This window comes from Tursiops truncatus, chromosome 5 (assembly GCF_011762595.2).
Source record: "Tursiops truncatus isolate mTurTru1 chromosome 5, mTurTru1.mat.Y, whole genome shotgun sequence".
Lineage (NCBI taxonomy): Eukaryota > Metazoa > Chordata > Mammalia > Artiodactyla > Delphinidae > Tursiops > Tursiops truncatus.
In genome coordinates, this window is record NC_047038.1 from 103632021 (window position 1) to 103653116 (window position 21096).

Below are 21096 nucleotides of genomic sequence, written 5' to 3' on the forward strand. Positions count from 1 at the left end.
CCTTAATTACCAACATGGAATCCCCTTCAGTTCCTCAAGCTGTGTTGTTTTGGCACAGAAAATGTGCGTACTAGTTACTGGAACTAAGTTTGAGTGAAAAAACGCACCGGTAGCGCCGAATTTTCCATCGAGACAGTTGATTTGTGTTGTCTCTTGGAATGGTAAAGGGTGTACTGTTGCTTCCTAACCGGTGTCATTTGAGAGACCTAACTCTGTACGTTCAAATGATTCATTTTGAGACTTTGCTCATGTGTGCAGTAAACCCTTTAATTCCCTAAGACCTTCCTTTCCTCCATCTCATACCCCATTAAGCCCGCTTCAGTTTATCTCCTGAATATCTTCCGAATGAGTCAATTCTTCCACAACATCCTAATACTGAACTTGCCTGTCTGTTGCAATTAGGTCCTAACTAGTGTCCATATATCTTGTTTCCTTCCAATCCATTCTGCACACAAGAAACATTTAACAGCAACTTGGAACATTGCTCATAGACATCACTCAAAAACATTGTTTTGAGAATAGAAAACAAACTGTTGGCCTTTAACGCTCTGTGTGGTCTAGAACCCTCTCTGCTTCAATAGACCTCACTTTCTATGCTTCATATACACTAAATTAACCTTAGTTCTAACTCATCTTACAGAAGTCAGTTCAGATATTATTTTTCACTGTGATTCCTAGATTAAGGAATTTTATTATCAGGTTTTGTATAAGGACTAAAAGTAAATTATGAAGTGGAAGAATTGAGTTTAAACTATATCAGTCAACACGCATGTATTAATGATATGATACCATAGTAGTCAACAGTGGGCTAGGTTCTATAAGGGATACAGAAGTTCTGGCCATCTCTGGTTTTAGATATCCCTGATTTGTTGAAACTGTTGCATTGTTTTGTTGCCTTTTATCTGTTTTCAAGGTGGGAAAACAGGAATAAGGAAAGTATAGCTTATTACAAGGTGGGGTTGAATAAGTGGAGCAGCAAAATGCAAAGCAGCAAGAAGAGGGACCTACCATAGAGGGATATGATTTCCATTTTCAAGGCGCATTCATCCTATGCAGGGAGACAGCCTACCATAATATTTGCCTAACAAAAAATATATTAACAGGTGGAAAGACTATCTCCCAGTTGAACAGCGGATGCCTGGGACCCATTTCATTGCTGTCAAAGTTCCTTTAAAAAAGGTGAGCGAAACTTAATACCGTATTCTTCCAGAAACCTGAATTCACCATATAGAGCCCTGGCTCTCAACCCCGTCGTACTCCATTTTCCCTTTTTATAGCAAATACTTTTTACTACCTCTTTTGCTATCCCGAAATGGAATTCACAGATAAATACAACCTACTTTTCTACTTAATTAATAAAAAAAAACAACGGAATGCCCTAACTCTAAATGAAGAATAATGTAATTTATAAGAAAGGAATATGTATCTCAGTTTGTAAATGTTTGGGGATGACTATACTAGAAATAAAGAAATAGTCAGTTACTTGTACCATGAATACAAAAAACTGCTTTGAGCTGGCAATACAGCGTTAGGCAAAATTGATGTGGTCCCTGCCTTCTAGGAGTTTACAGTCAGCTTAGGAGACCAACATGAAATAAACAAAGATAGAAAGAACTATATAGAAGTGAGCTTATTTTCTGCCGTCTAATCTCTCTGGAAGAAAGGATCATAATACCGCTTGTAAACTCCAGAGGAAGAGACTTTACTTTGAAGCTCATATGTTAGCATCACAGGGTTTGAATAAATGGATAATATAATAAAGGATTTTAAACGCATGTTCTTTCTTATTTTATTCTTTCTGACAGAGATTTGAAAACAATCTTGCTCCAGAAGAATGTTTCTCCCCCATGGATCTTTTTTAACAAACTCCAAGAACACAACGAAGAACGTGGGCTGATTATTGACTTAACATATACTCGCCGCTATTATAAGCCAGAGGTAAATGGAACCCGTAATTGAAAATGACCTTCTTTCTGATACTCTGATAATTCATAGTAGTTCAGTAGTTATCATCTTATGCTAAGGTGAATCCTGGCCTTCTTTCATGGGTTCCAAAAGGGAAGCTAGTGGTTTCCTTAAATACACATTTGTAATTGCTGTTTCAAAATGAGATTAAAGATATGAATTGAACTATAGTATTTGGCAGTAGGCTCTAGGTATGCTTAAGAAGCGCTATAAGCTTCCATGTTCTGTATTTTGAAAATGCAGTAAATTTTTAGTAAGAGTAGTAGAAGCCTAAAAGGAAAGAAAGGTATGTCCGTTATGTCTTTGGCACTTATGTTAAGCAGCTGCCTGAGCGTGTTTAAGCATCGGGGTAAAAGACAGTTGTTCTCTAAGTTTTATGCTTTCTTATCCAAATACCTTCTGATACAGTAGAGAAACCCATATATTCTCTTGGCCCATGTAGGACATACCAGTGCAAAAGAATTACCCTTCTTCTGACCTGTTGCATGGCCTTGGGAGACAGTAACACCTAATGTTTGTTAAGATTTGTACAGCGGTTTGCCCTTTAGAAAGTTCTTTCATATCCTTTGACTTTGTGAATCTTCACAACAATCCTTTGCTGTTGAAGTGGAAGTAGTACTGATATCTCCTACTGAGTGCTTACTCTGCACTAAGCTCAGAGGATAGACAACTACAGTTACTAATTTTACGGACGATGAAACTGACTCTCGGACAAGGAAGAATTGAAATTTCAACTCAGTTGTTCCTCTTGTTTTCAATGTGGTAAAATATATATAAATCATATTTATTTTAACCATTTATAAATATGCAGTTCAGTGGCACTAACCACAGTCACAGTGTTGTGTAACTATCACCACTGTCTATAACCAAAACCTTTTCATCATCCTCAACAAAAACTCTGTGACCATCAAACAGGAACAACCCCATTATCCCTCCCACCGGCCCTTAGAAACCTCGATTCTATTTTCTGTCTGTGTGAAATTGCCTATCCTAGGTACCTCGTGTAAGTGGAATCTACAATATTTATCCTTCTATGTCCGGCTTATTTCACTAAACCTAGTGTTTTCAAGGTTCATCCATGTTATAGCATGTAAGGAAATGCCATTCCTTTTTGGGCTTAATGAATCCCACTGTGTGTATATACCATATTTTGTTATTCATCGGGTGATTGACACTTGGGTTGTTTCCACCTTGTAGCTATTGTGAATCATGCTGCTGTGATCGTTGGTGTACAGATATTTGTGCAAATCCCTGCTTTCAGTTCTTTTAGATGTGCAGTGTAGGTAGTAGCAGAGTTGTTGGATCGTACGGTAGCTCTACGTTTAAGCCCTTGAGAAACTGCCAGACTGTTTTCTGCAGTGTTGTCTTGTCTTTAAACGATTATCACAAATTTGAAACATGTACAAAAGTATAAAAATACTGTGAGTGTTCCTTGTATACCCATGAACTCATCCGGCTTTATTATTTACCAACTGATGGCTGTCACGTTTTATCTATACTCCCACCTGTTTCACCCCATTCCATATTATCTTGAAGCAGCTCCGAGACAACATGTAATTACACCTATATATATTTTTTTAATTAATTAATTTATTATTATTTTTATTTATTTTTTGCTGTGTTGGGTCGTCGTCTCTGTATGAGGGCTTTCTCTAGTGGCTGCAAGCTGGGGCCACTCTTCATCGCGGCGCGCGGGCCTCTCACTATCGCGGCCTCTCTTGTTGTGGAGCACAGGCTCCAGACGCGCAGGCTCAGTAGTTGTGGCTCACGGGCCTAGTTGCTCCGTGGCATGTGGGATCTTCCCAGACCAGGTCTCGAACCCATGTCCCCTGCATTGGCAGGCAGATTCTCAACCACTGCGCCACCAGGGAAGCTCCAGCTGTATATTTTTGGTACGTATCTTGAAAATATAGGACTTTTATTCCTTAATATCATTTTTTAATAGTAAATACCCAGTGAGTGCTCAAATTTGCAGTTGTCTTCTAAATGTCATAAAAAATTGTTTTTAAGAATTTTGAGTTAGATCCAAATAAGGTCCACACTTTGCTGTTGATGGTTAGGTCTCTGAAGTCTTATTTAATCTCTAGGTTCTCCCTCCATGTCTCTCTCACTTTTTTTTATCCTCCTTGCATTTTATTTTTAAAGAAACCAGGTAATTTGTCCCGTCTAGATTTTGATGATTATATTCACCTCTCTAAGTGAAGTGGCACAGGAATACTGGCCTTGCCTGTCGTTGCCAGGATTAACTGAATAGTGCCTTAGCTGCCCTGGTGCTCAGGTGTTGAGTACACGGTAATTTACATACCAGGCCCTATTTGTGGGCCTCCTGATGCAGCAGTTCCCTTGGCTCTGCCCCTGTCGTCAGCTGCCCCTAGGATAACTCTGAGCCCTAGCCACCTCTCTGGTAGATTTCCCTATCCCCCCACTATAATCACGCCTGGATAAGGCAACTCAAACCTTTCAGAGATGTGTCCTGAACCTCTTGTTTTCTTAAATACCTATCTGGTGGTTGTGAGACTTAAGGCCAACCTCCCCAAGAGACTTTTTCTATTTCTCCTAGTAAACCTAGAGTCACCTTCTGTCATCTTCAACTCTACTCAAATTTGGTTCTTTCAACCCTGACCTCTGACCCTGCTTTTTACTTCTGCCATTTCATCCTCACTCCTGCTTCCTTTCATAAATCCATAAATCTTTTTTGGCCTTCCTAGCCCTGGGCCAAGTTCCTTCCTCTTTCCTCAGTTTTTACCCCTTTCCTTCATTCTCCCATCCAACTTTCAGTCCTTCCTTTCTCATGCAGACTTTGATTCCAACCCCATCAAAAGCAAAACAAAACAAAACAAAAAAACACGCCGCAGTTAGCAGCATCTCAGAATTCAAAAGGTTTATTACTCATCTATTAATTCAGTTTCTTTTTTGTATTCAGGTTTATTGTTTTAAAATATAAATAAACTTATGCCTGTCTTATCTATATATGGAAGAAGAGCTGGTCCCCAAGGTGGCACCAACAATCCTAGCAGCTGTTACTTTACATATCCGTAGTAGTCAGCAATTTCCATTTCTTTTTGCCTCTCAATGAAAAATTGCACTTTCCCCAAAGAGGTGTATTTGGCAGCATTCTCACGTTGTTGTTGGGCCCGCCTCTTCATGGCCTCCCGCTCGGGCCTCTGCTGTAGTTCGATGGGCTTTGACATTACTGGCTCAGGAACATTGGGTTCCCTCCACGGAACCGGTTTCTTGCTGAAGTCTTGGAGTAGAAATGGGGTTTGGAGCTTGGCTGGGGACTGGCGCTTAGTCACAGCAGGGGGGACAGGCTCCCACTGGAGAGAAGTGCATGATGAAGTTTTGTAGGGTGCAGGCCTAGGAGCAGCAGACTGAGGGACACTAGGCTGGGTATGGTCGGTCCAACCCGGTTGGGTTGGGTTGGTCACAGTTGGCTGAGCTGGTTTGGCAGGACCTGGCAAAGAGGCAGGAGCTGGCTGGGAAGAACTGACTGCAGCAGGTTGAGCTGAGTCAGTAGAGGCAGGGTGTGCACGGTCAGCAACAGCAGGCCGATGTGAGGCCGGAGACTGTGGCCTCCGAGGAGCAGGTCGAGCTTGAGGCTTGTCCCAGGCAGAAAAAGGCAGAGGTATCAACTTGATGTTCCCAGGAGGCAGCAGCTCATACTGGGATGGAGATGGACCCTCTTTTTCAGCACTGCTGTCTGGGTTCTGGGCTTCGCCTTGAGTTTTCTCAGGGCCCTTACCCTCACGTGGGGTATTCCGCCATGGCTGGATAGCTGGGGGTGGCTGGGGGTCTTTAGAGTTGCTTGAATTTCCCAAGACCCGACAGGAGGAGAGCCCAGTTCTCTTATCATTCTTCTCCCCCAGTGCATGAAAAACCTGCACAGCCTCCAGCATGCGCACGCGTAGGGCGGTTCGAGGCTTTTTAAAGCTCTCTTGGATAAGCTCGGTTTGGTGTTCCTTTCGCATCGTCTGGGGAATTGTTGGCTTCTCTCCTGCCTTGACTTTGCTCCCTGACTGCTTATTCTCTTCAGCCTTCTTTCTTCCTCTGGTCCTTTTGGTCTTTTCCTGCCCGTGGCTCTTCGTTTTGCTGATCTTCCTGGATGCAGCTTTCTGAGGTTTGCCTCTAGAACCCTTGGCCGTGTTCACAGGAGCCCTGTCACTGACTGCAGCATTGCATAGAGCCACTTCTCCCGCTATCAGGCACTCTGGATTCTTTGGCTGGATTTTGGCCTTGGGAGCAGCATTGATAGGCTCAGAGGCTTTATGTTTGTTCTTTCTGGGTTGATCAGAGGGAGCCTTTATGACACTTGGCTTTTCCCGCACCTGATTCCCCTTAATGGCTCTGTTGTCTTTGGCTTTGATCACGTTGGGACCTTTGGATATAGAGGGACCACGTTATTGGGGTCTGCAGTTTTATCATACTGGGCTGCCATAAACATGGAGGAAGCAGCTGTGTGCTGGTCAGTGACAGCCAGAGTAAAGTCTCCGAGTGAAGAAGAATTCTTTTCAGTGCTTCCTGTGATGTCCCAGTCAAGAACACCTGGATAGGAAGCAGCTGAAGTGGAGATCTGGCTCTGGTCAGTAACTCCAGATAACGTAGTTATGCTAGACTGTTGGTGAAGGTAGGCACTACACGTGTGTCTGTGTCTGGAAGGAGGTACCTACCGGTAGCTGATGCCGAACCGATGGCAGGAGCAGAGACTCTGGAGAAGTTGCAGGCACTTCCTGCCAGGGAGGCTGCATTGCTCACCACAGGAAGAGAGTGCTGCAGAGAATTTAGAGTTCCGAGTAGAAATGGATTTTGGAAATTTTCTGTAAGAACAAGAGGGTAATGAAAACATCAGGGAGATTGATAAATTCTCACTATGTTTGAGGAACAGCATTATCTTAAGGTTCTTGCTATCAGGACACCTCTAATGTCAATACTTACTGAGAAACCAAAAATCAGACCGTTATGATGGTTGTAAGGACTGAGCAGTTTTACACTCTTCTGTGTTAACTGCCTGTGCTGCCATGTTGGGCACAGATGGGCAGAAGACCCAAGTGGTATGGCTCAGACATTGTTCTCTAGGCTGGAAGCAACCTTCTCCCTGCCCTATCTTTCCCTTCAGCCTGCACTAGTATTGACTTCTATGCTGTTTCCTAGACTGGAAGCATTTTAGAACTAGGAGGTCCTTAGAGAACTTTTATTTTCACAGTCTCATTTCATGAGGAAGGAAACTGAGGCTCAGAGAGGTCGGGTTGACTTGTTCAAGTTCTCTCATTATGTGAGTATCCTTACCAGGTTTCAGAACCTAAGTATCCTGACTTCCTTGCCAGGACGCTACTCTGAGCACTATACTGCCAGAAAGCAGGAGAAATAGAACTTACACTATAGGCAGTTTTTTTTTTGTCCGTTAGAAAACAGTACGGCTGTCACCTTCGTGATCTTCAGTGTCTCACTTTGCTTGTGCAGTTCCCACGCTATTACCTAGAGTTCACATACAGCTCAGTCCAACTGGTAAATTTAAAGAGTCATTTTTACCCTCTTCAAGCCTGGTTTCTCATCCTACCTCAAAATGATTACCCGAAAGTGAATTTCTTAAGTGCTTTTGGAAAGAAAAATGTTATCTGATTACTTCAGATTGCTCATCTGTAAAGTGGTGATAACACCACCACCAATAATAATAGCAGTAATAATTAATCCATGAATAAACTGGTATATTGTATATGATTTATATGGAGGAAGATACAATAAGTTCTAGAAAGACAAAGAAAATTCATGAAAAACATATTACATAACGAAAAAGAAATACATAGTTATGAAAACTGGGGTATGTGGCAAGTATCAGAGCATAATGAGTTTACTAACAAATGACATTCTGTACCATACATGCAATGTTATGAAAGTGAATTTTGCCCACTGTATTTTAGTGAATACTGTTAACCCAAAAACACGATAGAAGGTGATTTTGAATGAATTCCTAGACAATACATACAGACAGAGAAGATATATCAGTAAAAATGCCTAAAGAGCAACAAAATTCAATCAATGTGAATGTATAGGTAGCCACAATATATGCAGACAAGTATTTCAATGAAAACTGGTACAAAGCAGACAGCAAAATAATAAGTGTAAAAGAATTTCATTATTGTGCTCATTCATATTTTTACCCAGCAAGTAACAGGTATTCAGCCTGGTAGAAATATATGTTTCAAAGAATAGAAATATATAATAAGCAGAAAGGAAGCTTAAAAAGTATCAAGAAGGTTTTTGTATTTATCCTAGAACTTAGATTATAATCATCTTCAACATCCAAGAAGATGACATCCCAAAACCTAAAAAAACCATCATCACTAGAATCCAATTAAAAAAGATTTTCAAATGTAAGAACATCGAAAGGACTCCGCAATATTGTTCTAGATAAATGTGGAATTTTTTTTTTTTTTTTGTCGCGCCGCGTGGCCCTGGCAGTGAAAGCACCGAGTCCTAACCACTGGACTGCCAGCGAATTCCCTCAATGTGGAATTAAAGGTGTGGGGCTTGACTTTTTCTTTTCCTTGTTAGGTAGCTAAGATCTAAAAACGAACGATGGCTGTTGATCAATGTGCTCTCTGTGTTAGGAAGGAAAGAACTGTAAAGATGAAAAGCAACCTTGCCTTAGAAGCTACATATCACACAGAGGAAATAGTGCTTCTGATTCAATCTCGAAGATATCATTTAAAGTGTTTAATTGGTAAAACGTCTACATAGTTTAAAAATTAGGAAGAATAAAACATTGAAAAGCAGACCCCTAGATAACCACTTTGGTTTCTTGTATATAGGAAGCATGATTTCTAGGACATATTTCTAAAATGTTTACATTCAAGACTGTCAAGTGCCAACTGTATTCAGAGAGGCAATAAAAGAAAAAAAAAAACACTGAGTATGACTTTTCTGGTAAGCTGCCTTTCCTGGTGATACCCTCTTCTGTCCTTACTTTCCTCTTAGTCTGTTAAAATAAGGATTTGCTACAATGAACTTTGTTTTGCCCTGCTCTGAGCAGAATTCACCCTATGCTGTTTGTGCTTTAATTTAAAATCTTTGGTTCCCATCAACATTCCATTGCAAATTACATTTTTCTTGAGAGCTCCTCCATTCTTCCCCTCTTCGTTCTTATATTTTTTCCTATGTCTTGGTTCCTGTTGGCCTGTGCTGATGAAAACAATCCTAAACTGCCTTACGTTTGACTCTGTGCCTCCCTATGTAGCCCAGTACTCTCCATCCTCTCTCCCTATTTTCTCTTTTCAACTAGTCGAAATACTAGTGGAGGGAGACCATTAGAGATGAAACATCTTGCTATATATTGCTAGTTTTCTATGTCACCTGGCTTTTCTGTGTTTCTGTTGAAACACTCTTGAGAAGTCTCTGATTTCATTTTCTACATGGGTACCCTTTAAGGCTCAATATTAGAAAAGACAGGGATCAGAGTGATCAACCAATGTAGTATCCTAACGTAACAGAAAAGGAAAAAATCAGGCTTTGTGAGACAGTCAATGATTTGTCCAAAGTCATACAGATAGTAAATGCCAAAGTCAGAACTGAAATTAGGTCTCCAGACTTCTAGTTCAATACGTTACGTTCCCTCATTATTCCATGCTATTTTGAATCTACTAGTAAATGTAGGGGCAAAATAAATCTAACGAAAAACTTTAAAAAGTTTCTTTTCTTACCTGACATGGTCAGAGAAGAAGAGAAAACATCAACTGCAGATACCAGGGATGAGGAGGCAACAGCAGAGGATGTCTGAGTGGCTGCAGCTGAACGGCGCATGTGTCCAGTACAAAGGTCACTGGTTACTGCTCACTGGTCACTTATATGATACAGGAGAATGATGTCACAAAGCAGGCGGTGTCAAGGTATGAGACAGCCAATAGGGAGGTCCGATCCCCAACAGGAAGGCGGGGTTGGGTGGAGAGAGTGTAGGAGAGCTAAAACAACACCTGAATTTCTGAGCTCTGGGGAGGAAATCCTAGAAGACAGATTTACCTCCCCCAGGCTCTTACATTAGGGAAATCATTGCAACATTTCTCACAGACGTTCATTAATATAATTTACTAACAGTTACCTGCATCCTACACAGTATTATATTTTATGTATCATATACTTAGAGCTGTATATATCTTATGTAATTAATATCCTTAGGAAGGCAAGAGCCATCTAGTTTGAACTATTACGGTTGTTCTGAAATCGTATCTGTCTAATTAGTGAACTTAGAGCAGCTTTTAAGGAGCCAAAGGAGGGATTAAGAAGCTCTTTTTGTAACTTGGTTAAAGCGTAGGGTGAAGTTTGTTGAGTGTACCTTGTGGAGAGTGTTGTGGTCCAAGGCTCTTCTCTTTTAGTTTCGTCTCCTTGACTCCTACCTTCCTTGGGCTGGGCCAGGCTGGGCCAGGGGCTGGACTTGCGACTTACATTTCTCTTCTGCTTTCTTTTTTCTTTCCATTATGGGCATTGTTTCTAGGACAAGCCTTGATCTTGCCATTCTTACCCTCAATGATGTTACTTCCTGTCACCTTGCAGCAGCAGGAGTCTTCTTTTCAGTGCTTGATGCTTCACAAAATAGACTCTGCCCGTTGGACGCAGATACCAGAGAGCTAGGAGACAGAGCTGGTTGCAAACCTTTCCTCTTCCAGCCTTTGGTTGCCATTGTTTTCCCCATAATTTGCTACCTCTGGTTCCTTGGGCCACACAGGTATCCTGCCATCCAGCTCTTTTATACGTGAGAGACATTCTGAATACTGTCCCTTTTTCTTTGCACAGAAGTATATACAGTGTGGCAGTTACTGTAATCTCCTGCCCCTTGCAAACAGCCACTCTAGAATCTTGGACCTCTAAGATTCTCTGTCTTGCATGCTTGGGTGCAAGGCCTAGGAAAATGAAGAGGAGAATAATTAGAGAAGGAAGAGGACATTTCATGGAGAACTGGGAGCAGATAAGGTGAAAGGGCACAGGAGTAAAGAGATTCATGTAGATTTTGTGGTTTCTGTGGGAAACAAGTTGACACACTTTGGCCTCATTTTGTATTACCAGGACAGACAGTCATAGATATAAGTAGCTCGATAGTGCAGCAATTGCCATGAATTCTGTACACTAAAGGGAACAGTCTTACATATAGTTCTCATTTTGTTTTCTGTCATATTACCTTATTAATAGCATTCACTGGTATGTTTGTAGAATACAGATGTTTTTAAATGCTCTGGTTTTGTCTACATGGTTATTTCCTTGTCATATTTTGAAGGACTCCAACATTGTAAGACATACTGCATGTTTCTCTCTTGACGATTGTTTATCTTGAAGCATCATGAACGAACTTGACCTGTTGGATTTTGTGGAGAAACTTTAAAGGGGGTCTGTGAAAAAGGCATTGCGGTGAGTCGCGTTATGCACCCAAGCGTAAGGAGCAGACATGTGCCATCAGCCCAACTTGGCCTGGGTTGCCTCTGTTTTAGTTCCCGTGGTTAGTGCTTTGCTCCCTAACCACTCTTGTGACTGTGATAATGTGAGTAAGGGCCGAGTTGCTAATGATTTATATGTGAGGTAAGCTGGTTTGAGGGAGGAAATCTATGGATCTAGTCATTGTCCTTGGTGGTAAGCTTTCAGGGAGGGGTGCAAAGATTGATCTTTCTGGGGACTTTTCTAGTACCAGGAAGATGTCCCATAGATGGGACCTCCAAAGACACACATTTAATTTTTAGGCCTGTTTTTCCTATTATGAGATACGAGTTTTTTCACTGATGGGGATGATGCTTATCTGAGAAGAAATGGTGAAAGGTGTTGTTAGTATAGAGATGTGGCTTAAGCTTTTAAGTGTTTTTTAAGGTTTTTCCCCTAAGCTTCCTACTTCAGATGGCCTACTTACGTGATACTAGTATGTGATGTGAGGCTAACAACTTACTAAATACCTGCAAGCCAGATCAGTGTCTCTTTCCTCTATATTTCCATGGAAATCAAGGGACCCATAGCCACTGCAGGTTAGGGTGGGCGGTGTGAGATTGGGGGGAGTGTGGGAAGACACATTTTGGTATCAGTAAAATGTTTACCTATTAAACTATGCAGTTCCAACATTCAATTCTGTTTAGTTAGGCAAACCCTTAGTTAGGCTTTTCCTGGTTCCGAGCCTATGTAACTTATTTTCTCTCCCTAGTTCCAGCCATTTAACTTTAGCTTGCAGGCTCAGCATCATCTTAACCTCTAAAAGAATCTTCCATGTAGGAGGAAGAAACTAAAGAGCTCTATTTCAGCACTTAGGAACATGAGGCCCTACCCTGACCGAAACCTTTATTCTTACAGTTAGGGTATTGTCTTGTCCCAGCATTTTGAATCCATCAGGTTAACTGAGACACGTCTTGGTGTAACATCCCCAGTTCGTCTACCCCTGAGACTGTCCTTAATTCCTCCCATTGTCACATTTTGATTTAATTAAATACTGGAATCCCTCAAACCCTTGCATGGTGCCTGAGGCCCTATGGGATACTGGTAGATTTTGTTAGTGTCAAATACTTCGCTGTCTGATTCTCCATATATCCCTTGCTCCTAGATTTTCCGTCCTGGCATACTACATACCCATTAAGGCATTGTTTCATCTCATGTTGGACCCACTCCCATCCAGAGGCCTACTCTTTGCTAGTTCGCATACTTTCTGGAAACCCCGTTATGGCCAGGTCTGGGTTTTTTTTGTGTTCCCACCCAAAGCCTGTATCTTTTAGCAAGCTGGAACTATAAGACCAACGTAGATTTTCTAGTTTCCGATAGATTTATGTCACAATTTGTACATTGTCATGTCTATAGATATTTGTATCATTTGTACTTTTTGGCCATTACATGCCCATTGGATATTTTTCATAAATTGCAAAAGAATATTTTATGACTTAGCACCAAATTGAATGAGCCTAATTGTAGGTTTGTAAACTAGGTTGTGCTAACTTGTATCTTTGCTTTATCCAGGTAGTAATTGACTACTGTTGTCCCATTTGTAATTATTGGAAGTTTTCAGAATTGTAAATAAATGCTTGTGGATTGAAACTTGGTTAGACTATTGACTGTCCCAGATACGTTAAAGCTAGTGATATTTTTACTCATTCATTCATTCATTCAATAATTCTGACCTTCCTGACTCAGTTTACCCAGCTCAGATGGTTGTGAAGATTACTAACAGTGTATGTAAGATACTTTCAGAAACTAGAAACTGAAAAGTAAAACTAACAAAAAACATTTGTTATTATAAATAACAATGGAATTTAGTATGCTATTATACCTTCAGACCTACTGTAGGACATGCTGTTCTTTGCTGTTCCACTTGTGGCAGGATTCATAATTTTTCTAACAGGTACCGATCCCTATGCCTGATACTGTGAGGAAATGTTATACCTGAGCTCCACTCTTATCTCTCTCAAGCATGTTTTGGTATTGTCTAAAATGTAAATCCATACTGTCAACCTCCAGCATGATACCAGGCACATAATAGAAACCCAATAAATGTTTCACTGTGAGTGGAGTATAAGTTGATAGAGTATTTTTGAAGGTTGATTAGGCAGATTAGATTGATTGAAAATCTTTCAATATTTTGTGTTTGCATCTCTTTCATTCCAGAAATTCTATGTCTAGAAATTTATATATAGCTATACACATGTATCAAGAGGTTCACATTGCAGCCTATGTATAACAGAGGACAAAAACAAACAAACAAACAAACAGAATACCCCCAAACTGAAAACAACTAAAAGTCCATCAGTATCAGACTGGCCATGTAAATTACATAATGTGACGCAGCTATTAAAGAGAATGGGATGGATGTACGCAAAAATTGACTGGGAAACTCACGATCCAAGACAGATTGTAGACTATGTCTAGTATGCAGCTCCTGTATAAAATACAGGATCTCCATTATGTAGAAATACTTACATACAAGATACAACAAGTGTGAATGTAAAGCACTTGGGAAATATCTGAAAGAACCACACAAGATACTGGGAGAGTGGGACAGCTTTCCATGTCCCATGTGATTGGAGTTCTGAAGGGTGCACACACCACGAACTAATGGACCTCTGCTACCATCTTCTGGCTAAGGATGGAATTGCAGGCGTCATACTCCTCTTTATGAATGAAGTGTCTGGGCGTGTGGACGTCATCTGGGCGAGCGGTGGCGCATGCTCAGTAGAAGGAGGAGCGCGAGCTGCGTGGGCTTGTGCCTAGGCTTGTGTGTTTCGGGGCCTTGTGCTGGCACCGGGGGCGCCGGTCTGGCGACTTTGGCACTCTTGGCGTTGGGTGGGCGGCACGTTGGGGGTCACATGAGCCAGTGGCATCATGCCCGTGGGCGCTGGGGTCAGCGTCGCGGCTTTTCCGGACGTTCGTCGGCCAGGAGGAAGGGCGGAAAGCACATGCCGGAAAGGTAATAAGCCTTGGCCCCTGGGCGTTGCCGGTGGAGCCCAGAGCCCATGGGCCTGGGCTCCGTCTCCTGTGCTGTCTCCTGTGACTGTTGCCCCCGCGGGCTGCCCCGTCCGCGCTGTGCTCGGGGGTATTGGTCGTCTCGCGGTTCAGTTCACAGTAGCTGAAAGGGATAGTGTGTGATGTTCTGATTTCTCCCCATCGTTTTACAAGGGAGTCTCTGGCCATGGCTCCTCGGGTAAAATGCAGAGGGACTGCTTTTTAAGATGGGACTGTCAGTGTTGGGGACACTTCTTAATTACCAACGTGGAATCCCCTTCAATTCCTCAGCTGTGTTGTTTTGGCACAGAAAATGTGAGTAAGAGGACCTGGAACTAAGTTTGAGTGAAGAAACGCACGGGTACTGCCGAATTTTCCATCGAGACAGTTGATTTGTGTTGTCAGGGCGTACTGTTGCTATCCTAATCACTTTGGTGTCATTTGAGAGATCTACCTCTGTCCGTTCAAATGATTAATTGTGAGACTTGGGTCATGTGTGCAGTAAACGCTTTAATTCCCTAAGACCTTCCTTTGCTCCATCGCAGACCCCATTAAGCCCGCTTCAGTTTATCTCCTGAATTTCTTCTGAATCTATCACCTCTCCCTCAACATCCTAATACTGAACTTGCCTGTCTGTTGCAATTAGGTCCTAAGTAGTGTCCATATTTCTTGTTTCCTTCCAATCCATTCTGCACACAAGAAACCTTAAAAGCAAGTTGGAACATTGCACGTAGACATCGGTCAAAAGCATTGTTTTGAGAGTAGAAAACAAACTGTTGGCCTTTAAGACTCTGCGTGGTCTAGAACCCTCTCTGCTTCTCTAGCCCCATCTTGTGCCACTATTGCCCTCACTTTCTGTGCTTCAGATACACTGAATTAACCTTAGTTCTGACTCATCTTACAGAAGTCAGTTCATATATTATTTTTCAGTGTGATTCCTAGCATTAAGGAATTTTATTATCGGGTTTTGTATGAGGACTAAAACTAAACTGTGGAGGGGAGGAATTGAGTTCAAACTATTTCAGTCAACATGCATGTATTAATGATGCCTTAGTAGTCAACACCGGGCTAAGTTTTATCAGGGATACAGAAGTTCTGGCCAAGTCTGGTTTTAGATATCCCTGATTTGTTGAGACCGTTGCATAGTTTTGTTGTCTTTTATCTGTTTTCAAGATGGGAAAACAGGAACAAGGGAAGTATAGCTTATTACAAGGTGGGGTTGAATAAGTGGAGCAGCAAAATGCAAAGCAGCAAGAAGAGGAACCTACCATAGAGGGATATGAGTTCCATTTTCAAGGCGCATTCATCCTATGCAGGGAGACAGCCTACCATAAAATTTGCCTAACAAAAAATATATTAACAGGTGGAAGGACTATCTCCCAGGTGGACAGCGGATGCCTGGGACTCGTTTCATTGCTTTCAAAGTTCCTTTAAAAAAGGTGAGTGAAACTTAATACCGTATTCTTCGAGAAATCTGAATTCACCATATAGAGCCCTGGCTCTCAACCCCGTCGTACTCCATTTCCCCTTTTTATAGCAAATACTTTTTAATACCTCCTTTAGTATCCAGAAATGGAATTCATAGATAAATACAACCTAGTTTTGAACTTAATTTAAAAAAAAAACCAATGGCATGCCCTAACTCTAAATAAAGAATAAAGTAATTTATAAGAAAGTAATATGTATCTCTGTATGTAAATGTCTGGGGATGACTATACTAGAAATAAAGAAATAGCCAGTTACTTGTACCATGAATGCAATAAACTATGGACTTTGATTGATAATGATGTGTCAGTGTTGGTTCATGAATTCTCACAAAGGAAGCACACTGGTATGGCATGTTGATAATGGGGAAGGCTGTGTGGGGTGAAGGAGAGAGGGTATAAGTGGGAACTGTGTACTTTTTGCTCCGTTTTGCTGTGAATCTCAGACTGCTCTAAAACTAGTCTGCTAATTTAAAACGAAAAGTGTGTTGCTGGCACCTGAGTAACTAAAGAGCTCAATCGAACAGAGTACATAAGTAAGCCAAATACATAAAAGAATATTTAGCAGTGAAAGCCATCCTTCGTATAGGTAGATATTCAAGACGTATTTATTTATGTGTCTATTTACAGGCACTCTGCTTGGAGCTGGCAGTACAGCGGTAGGCAAAATGGATGTGGTCCCTGCCTTCTGGGAGTTACAGTCAGGTTAGGAGACCAACATGAAATAAACAAGGATAGAAATAACTATATAGAAGTGAGCTTATTTTCTGCCGTCTAATCTCTCTGGAAGAAAGGATCATAATACCGCTTGTAAACTCCAGAGGAAGAGACTTTACTTTGAAGCTCATATGTTAGCATCACAGGGTTTGAATAAATGGATAATATAATAAAGGATTTTAAACGCATGTTCTTTCTTATTTTATTCTTTCTGACAGAGATTTGAAAAGAATCTTGCTCCAGAAGAATGTTTCTCCCCCTTGGATCTTTTTTAACAAACACCAAGAACACAACGAAGAACTTGGGCTGATTATTGACTTAACATATACTCGCCGCTATTATAAGCCAGAGGTAAATGGAACCCGTAATTGAAAATGACCTTCTTTCTGATACTCTGATAATTCATAGTAGTTCAGTAGTTATCATCTTATGCTAAGGTGAATCCTGGCCTTCTTTCATGGGTTCCAAAAGGGAAGCTAGTGGTTTCCTTAAATACACATTTGTAATTGCTGTTTCAAAATGAGAGTAAAGATATGAATTGAACTATAGTATTTGGCAGTAGGCTCTAGATATGCTTAAGAAGTGCTGTAAGCTTCCATGTTCTGTATTTTGAAAATGCAGTAAATTTTTAGTAAGAGTAGTAGTAGCCTAAAAGGAAAGAAAGGTATGTCCATTATGTCTTTGGCACTTATGTTAAGCAGTTGCCTGAGCGTGTTTAAGCATCGGGGTAAAAGACAGTTGTTCTCTAAGTTTTATGCTTTCTTTTCCTAATACCTTCTGATACAGTAGAGAAACCCATATATTCTCTTAGCCCATGTAGGACATACCAGTGCAAAAGAATTACCCTTCTTCTGACCTGTTCCATGGCCTTGGGAGACAGTAACACCTAATGTTTGTTAATATTTGTACGGCGGTTTGCCCTTTAGAAAGTTCTTTCATATCCATTGACTTTGTGAATCTTCACAACAATCCTTTGCTGTTGACGTGGAAGTAGTACTGATACCTCCTACTGAGTGCTTACTCTGCACTAAGCTCAGAGGATAGACAACTATAGTTACTAATTTTACGGACGATGAAACTGACTCTCGGACAAGGAAGAATTGAAATTTCAACTCAGTTGTTCCTCTTTTTGTCATTGTGGTAAAATATATATAAATCATATTTATTTTAACCATTTATAAATATGCAGTTCAGTGGCATTAAATACAGTCACAGTGTTGTGTAACTATCACCACTGTCTATAAACAAAACCTTTTCATCATCCTCAACAAAAACCCTGTAACCATCAAACAGTGACAACCCCATTATCCCTCCCACCGGCCCTTAGAAACCTCGATTCTATTTTCTGTCTGTGAATTTGCCTATCCTAGGTACCTCGTGTAAGTGGAATCTACAATATTTATCCTTCTATGTCCGGCTTATTTCACTAAACCTAGTGTTTTCAAGGTTCATCCATGTTATAGCATGTAAGGAAATGCCATTCCTTTTTTGGCTTAATGAATCCCACTGTGTGTATATACCATATTTTGTTATTCATCGGGTGATTGACACTTGGGTTGCTTCCACCTTGTAGGTATTGTGAATCATGCTGCTGTGATCGTTGGTGTACAGATATTTGTGCAAATCCCTGCTTTCAGTTCTTTTAGATGTGCAGTGTAGGTAGTAGCAGAGTTGTTGGATCGTACGGTAGCTCTACGTTTAACCCTTGAGAAACTGCCAGACTGTTTTCTGCAGTGTCGTCTTGTCTTTAAACGATTATCACAAATTTGAAACATGTACAAAAGTATAAAAATACTGTGAGTGTTCCTTGTATACCCATGAACTCATCCGGCTTTATTATTTACCAACTGATGGCTGTCATGTTTTATCTATACCCCCACCTGTTTCACCCCATTCCATATTATCTTGAAGCAGCTCCGAGACAACATGTAATTACACCTATATAATTTTGGAATGTGTATTTAAAATATAGGACTTTTATTCATGTTTTAATATTAAATACCCAGTGAGTGCTCAAATTTGCAGTTGTCTCCTAAATGTCATAAAAAGTTGTTTTTAAGAATTTTGAATTAGATCCGAAGATGGTCCACCCTTTGCCGTTGATTGTTCGGTCTCTGAAGTCTTGTTTAATCTCTAGGTTCTCCCTCCATGTCTCTCTCACTGTTTTGTCCTCCTTGAATTTTATTTGTAAAGAAACCAGGTAACTTGTCCCATCTGTATTTTGATGATTACATTCCATGTGCTGGTAACGTATTCTTCAATCCTTTTATTTCCTGTAAATTGGTAGTTGATCAGAATGAAGCTTGCATGTGTTGTTTTGGCAAGACAGTGTCATAGGTGATGATGTGTTCTTCCATGGAGACATAGGTAATTGTCTCTTTCTGTGATATTAGCAGTCACTGATGATTCGTACCGACATCCATTAGTTCAGTTGAGACTTCAAAAAATGGTGAATTCTGTTGTTCTTTTCTTCACTTATTAGCTGCGTATATTTCTCTGAGGAGAAGACTCCCCTCATCAGCTATTTGGTTGCCCAGTTGTAGAGGCATGATTCTCTTCTTTTATTTAACAGTTTTCAGAATAATGAGTTGATTCACAAATATCCTCCAGTGGTGACCAGTTTTGTAAAATTTATTTATTCATATCACCGTGGACTCCGTTACAGTTATCATTCTAACTGAGGCCCTACCTTTGGCCAGTTGGAGCTTCCCAGGGACTCCTGAGTCCTTTTGACATGACATCAGTTGTTTCTAGACTTTTTCAGTGGTCAGAGCTAGGAAATATGTATGTTTGTTTTTAATATTTTTAAAATATGTCATAGGTTCATACTGCTACTTTCCATTTAAATTCAGAACTAGAGAATTTTCACTTATCCTTTTCTGTCTTCTATGGATAGTCTACTTTCTCCCACCCCAAGAATACCAGTTCTCAACAATGCCTGAAATTGGCTCTATTTCCTAATTCGAATCCAAGTTCTTCTGACTCTATTCTACTTAAATCACAGCCGCTTTATGGCCCTTGAAATGTAAGATAGAATATAAATGTAGGTAGAACTGTTTGTATCATTTTGAGTTACATGTGCATTCATTCACATAGATTTGCTTTTCCTTTTGCATGCCTAGTAACTGTCCATTCTGCAGTTTTAAGGAAAATCTAGTGATAATTACTGGTTAAAGCAGCTTTGGAAAAAATGGCTCTTATCAGAATGACTGACATACTAAGTTTAATGTACTCTCCTGGTTTATATTCTGCCTCCTCTAATTAATTTTTTATTCTTTCCCAAAAAAGGAAATAATACATATTTTCATGGTTTTGCCTTATAGGACTTAGCAGAAACCATTCCTTATTTAAAAATTTGTACAATTGGGCATCAGGTGCCAGATGACGACGCTAGTTTTAACTTCCAGTGCGCTGTTAATGGGTTTCTGAAAGAAAGTAAAGATAATGGTGAGTTGTTTTCGTGTTTGTTTGTTTTTTCCTTTTCCTTTACCTGAACTTTGGTATGCCTTTTGAGTGGGGTTGGGGATTTTTAACATTTTTAATAGTTCTGACATTAGGCCTGTTGTGTTTGGTAACATGAAGGTGGAAATGTCAGCTGGTGCTAATAGAGTACGGTGTTTTTCCTGTTGATGGTCACAAACAATTTAGTTTAGTTTGGAAAGTGATTTTTGTGAGAAATATGAACTGAACTAGCTTACTTATCTCTTTTTTAAAAATTTGAATGGAAAATACATAAAAACATAAAAATGTTGTTTTTTCCTATTTATTGGTTGAGAGGTGGAAGAAAAGGTTAAGACTCTCAGGTTCTTAGCGTATATAAAAGAGAAAACAAAAAGCAAAGGTTCGGAGTGAGACAGATCCCTAGAGGCAAAACAAAACCGAGTGGACCAGAAGAGTGGCTTCCTCATCATATGTGTTTAAGATATTTTTGCTGCTTTTACACTTTGGGTGCACGTGAGGAAGAACGCTACCACCTCTTATTCTCATCTTCAGACGGGAAGAACTTAAAAGGCTGGTGTTTTCTTGTTTCTGCCTTAAGATCTACTCTGTTGATAGTAGGTCTTAATGGCATGTGAATTTCAAGGATCCACTTGCCTTTCTGTAGCCTCTAACTATCAGAAGGAACATGGTGTTTGCCAGGTTTTAAGACTGAGCAATCTTTTGTCTTTGGAACACCACTGACCCCCATGAGAAAGTGTTCATTTTGTCCTCTTTCTAAATTTAGCCTGAGGAGTGTGCACTTTATTAAGTAAATCTAACAGACAGTAAATATTCCGTGTATACGTAAAATGATGCACATATATACCTAAAACAGGGAGTAGGGGAGAAGGAATAGAGATGGAGGTGGGAAGATAGGGGATAGGAGGTGAGAGAGAGAGGGAGAGACTGGAAGTTCAAGATAAATTTTCATTCTATAACCTGATTGCTTAATGCAGGTACTAGCTCTTAAATATCTTAAGCCCTATTCACAGATCTACCCTGTACT

General features: G+C 40.5%; 1 protein-coding gene and 3 long non-coding RNA genes across 4 annotated transcripts; 2 read left to right on the plus strand and 2 right to left on the minus strand.

The window, feature by feature from the left end:
* The first annotated feature begins 1098 nt into the window (after nt 1-1098).
* Nucleotides 1099-9755, plus strand: LOC141278809 (uncharacterized). Its single transcript, XR_012332114.1, has 3 exons — nt 1099-1179; nt 1806-1938; nt 9673-9755. It is a non-coding gene; the product is annotated as an uncharacterized lncRNA (long non-coding RNA).
* LOC117312337 (uncharacterized protein C2orf78-like) lies at nt 4986-6792 on the minus strand (the record flags this gene model as incomplete). Its single annotated transcript, XM_073804693.1, has 2 exons — nt 4986-6340; nt 6633-6792. Coding segments are annotated over 2 exons (1515 nt in total), but the record flags the coding sequence as incomplete, so codon positions are not given.
* A 1505-nt stretch (nt 9756-11260) lies between the features above and the next one.
* Nucleotides 11261-13911, minus strand: LOC141278808 (uncharacterized). Its single transcript, XR_012332113.1, has 3 exons — nt 13888-13911; nt 13241-13334; nt 11261-11302 (listed from the first exon to the last, which is right to left on the minus strand). It is a non-coding gene; the product is annotated as an uncharacterized lncRNA (long non-coding RNA).
* Nucleotides 13912-14358: 447 nt separating this feature from the next.
* LOC141278807 (uncharacterized) lies at nt 14359-20065 on the plus strand. The gene is made up of 4 exons (XR_012332112.1): nt 14359-14374; nt 15773-15848; nt 16829-16961; nt 19934-20065. It is a non-coding gene; the product is annotated as an uncharacterized lncRNA (long non-coding RNA).
* The last annotated feature ends 1031 nt before the right edge of the window (nt 20066-21096 follow it).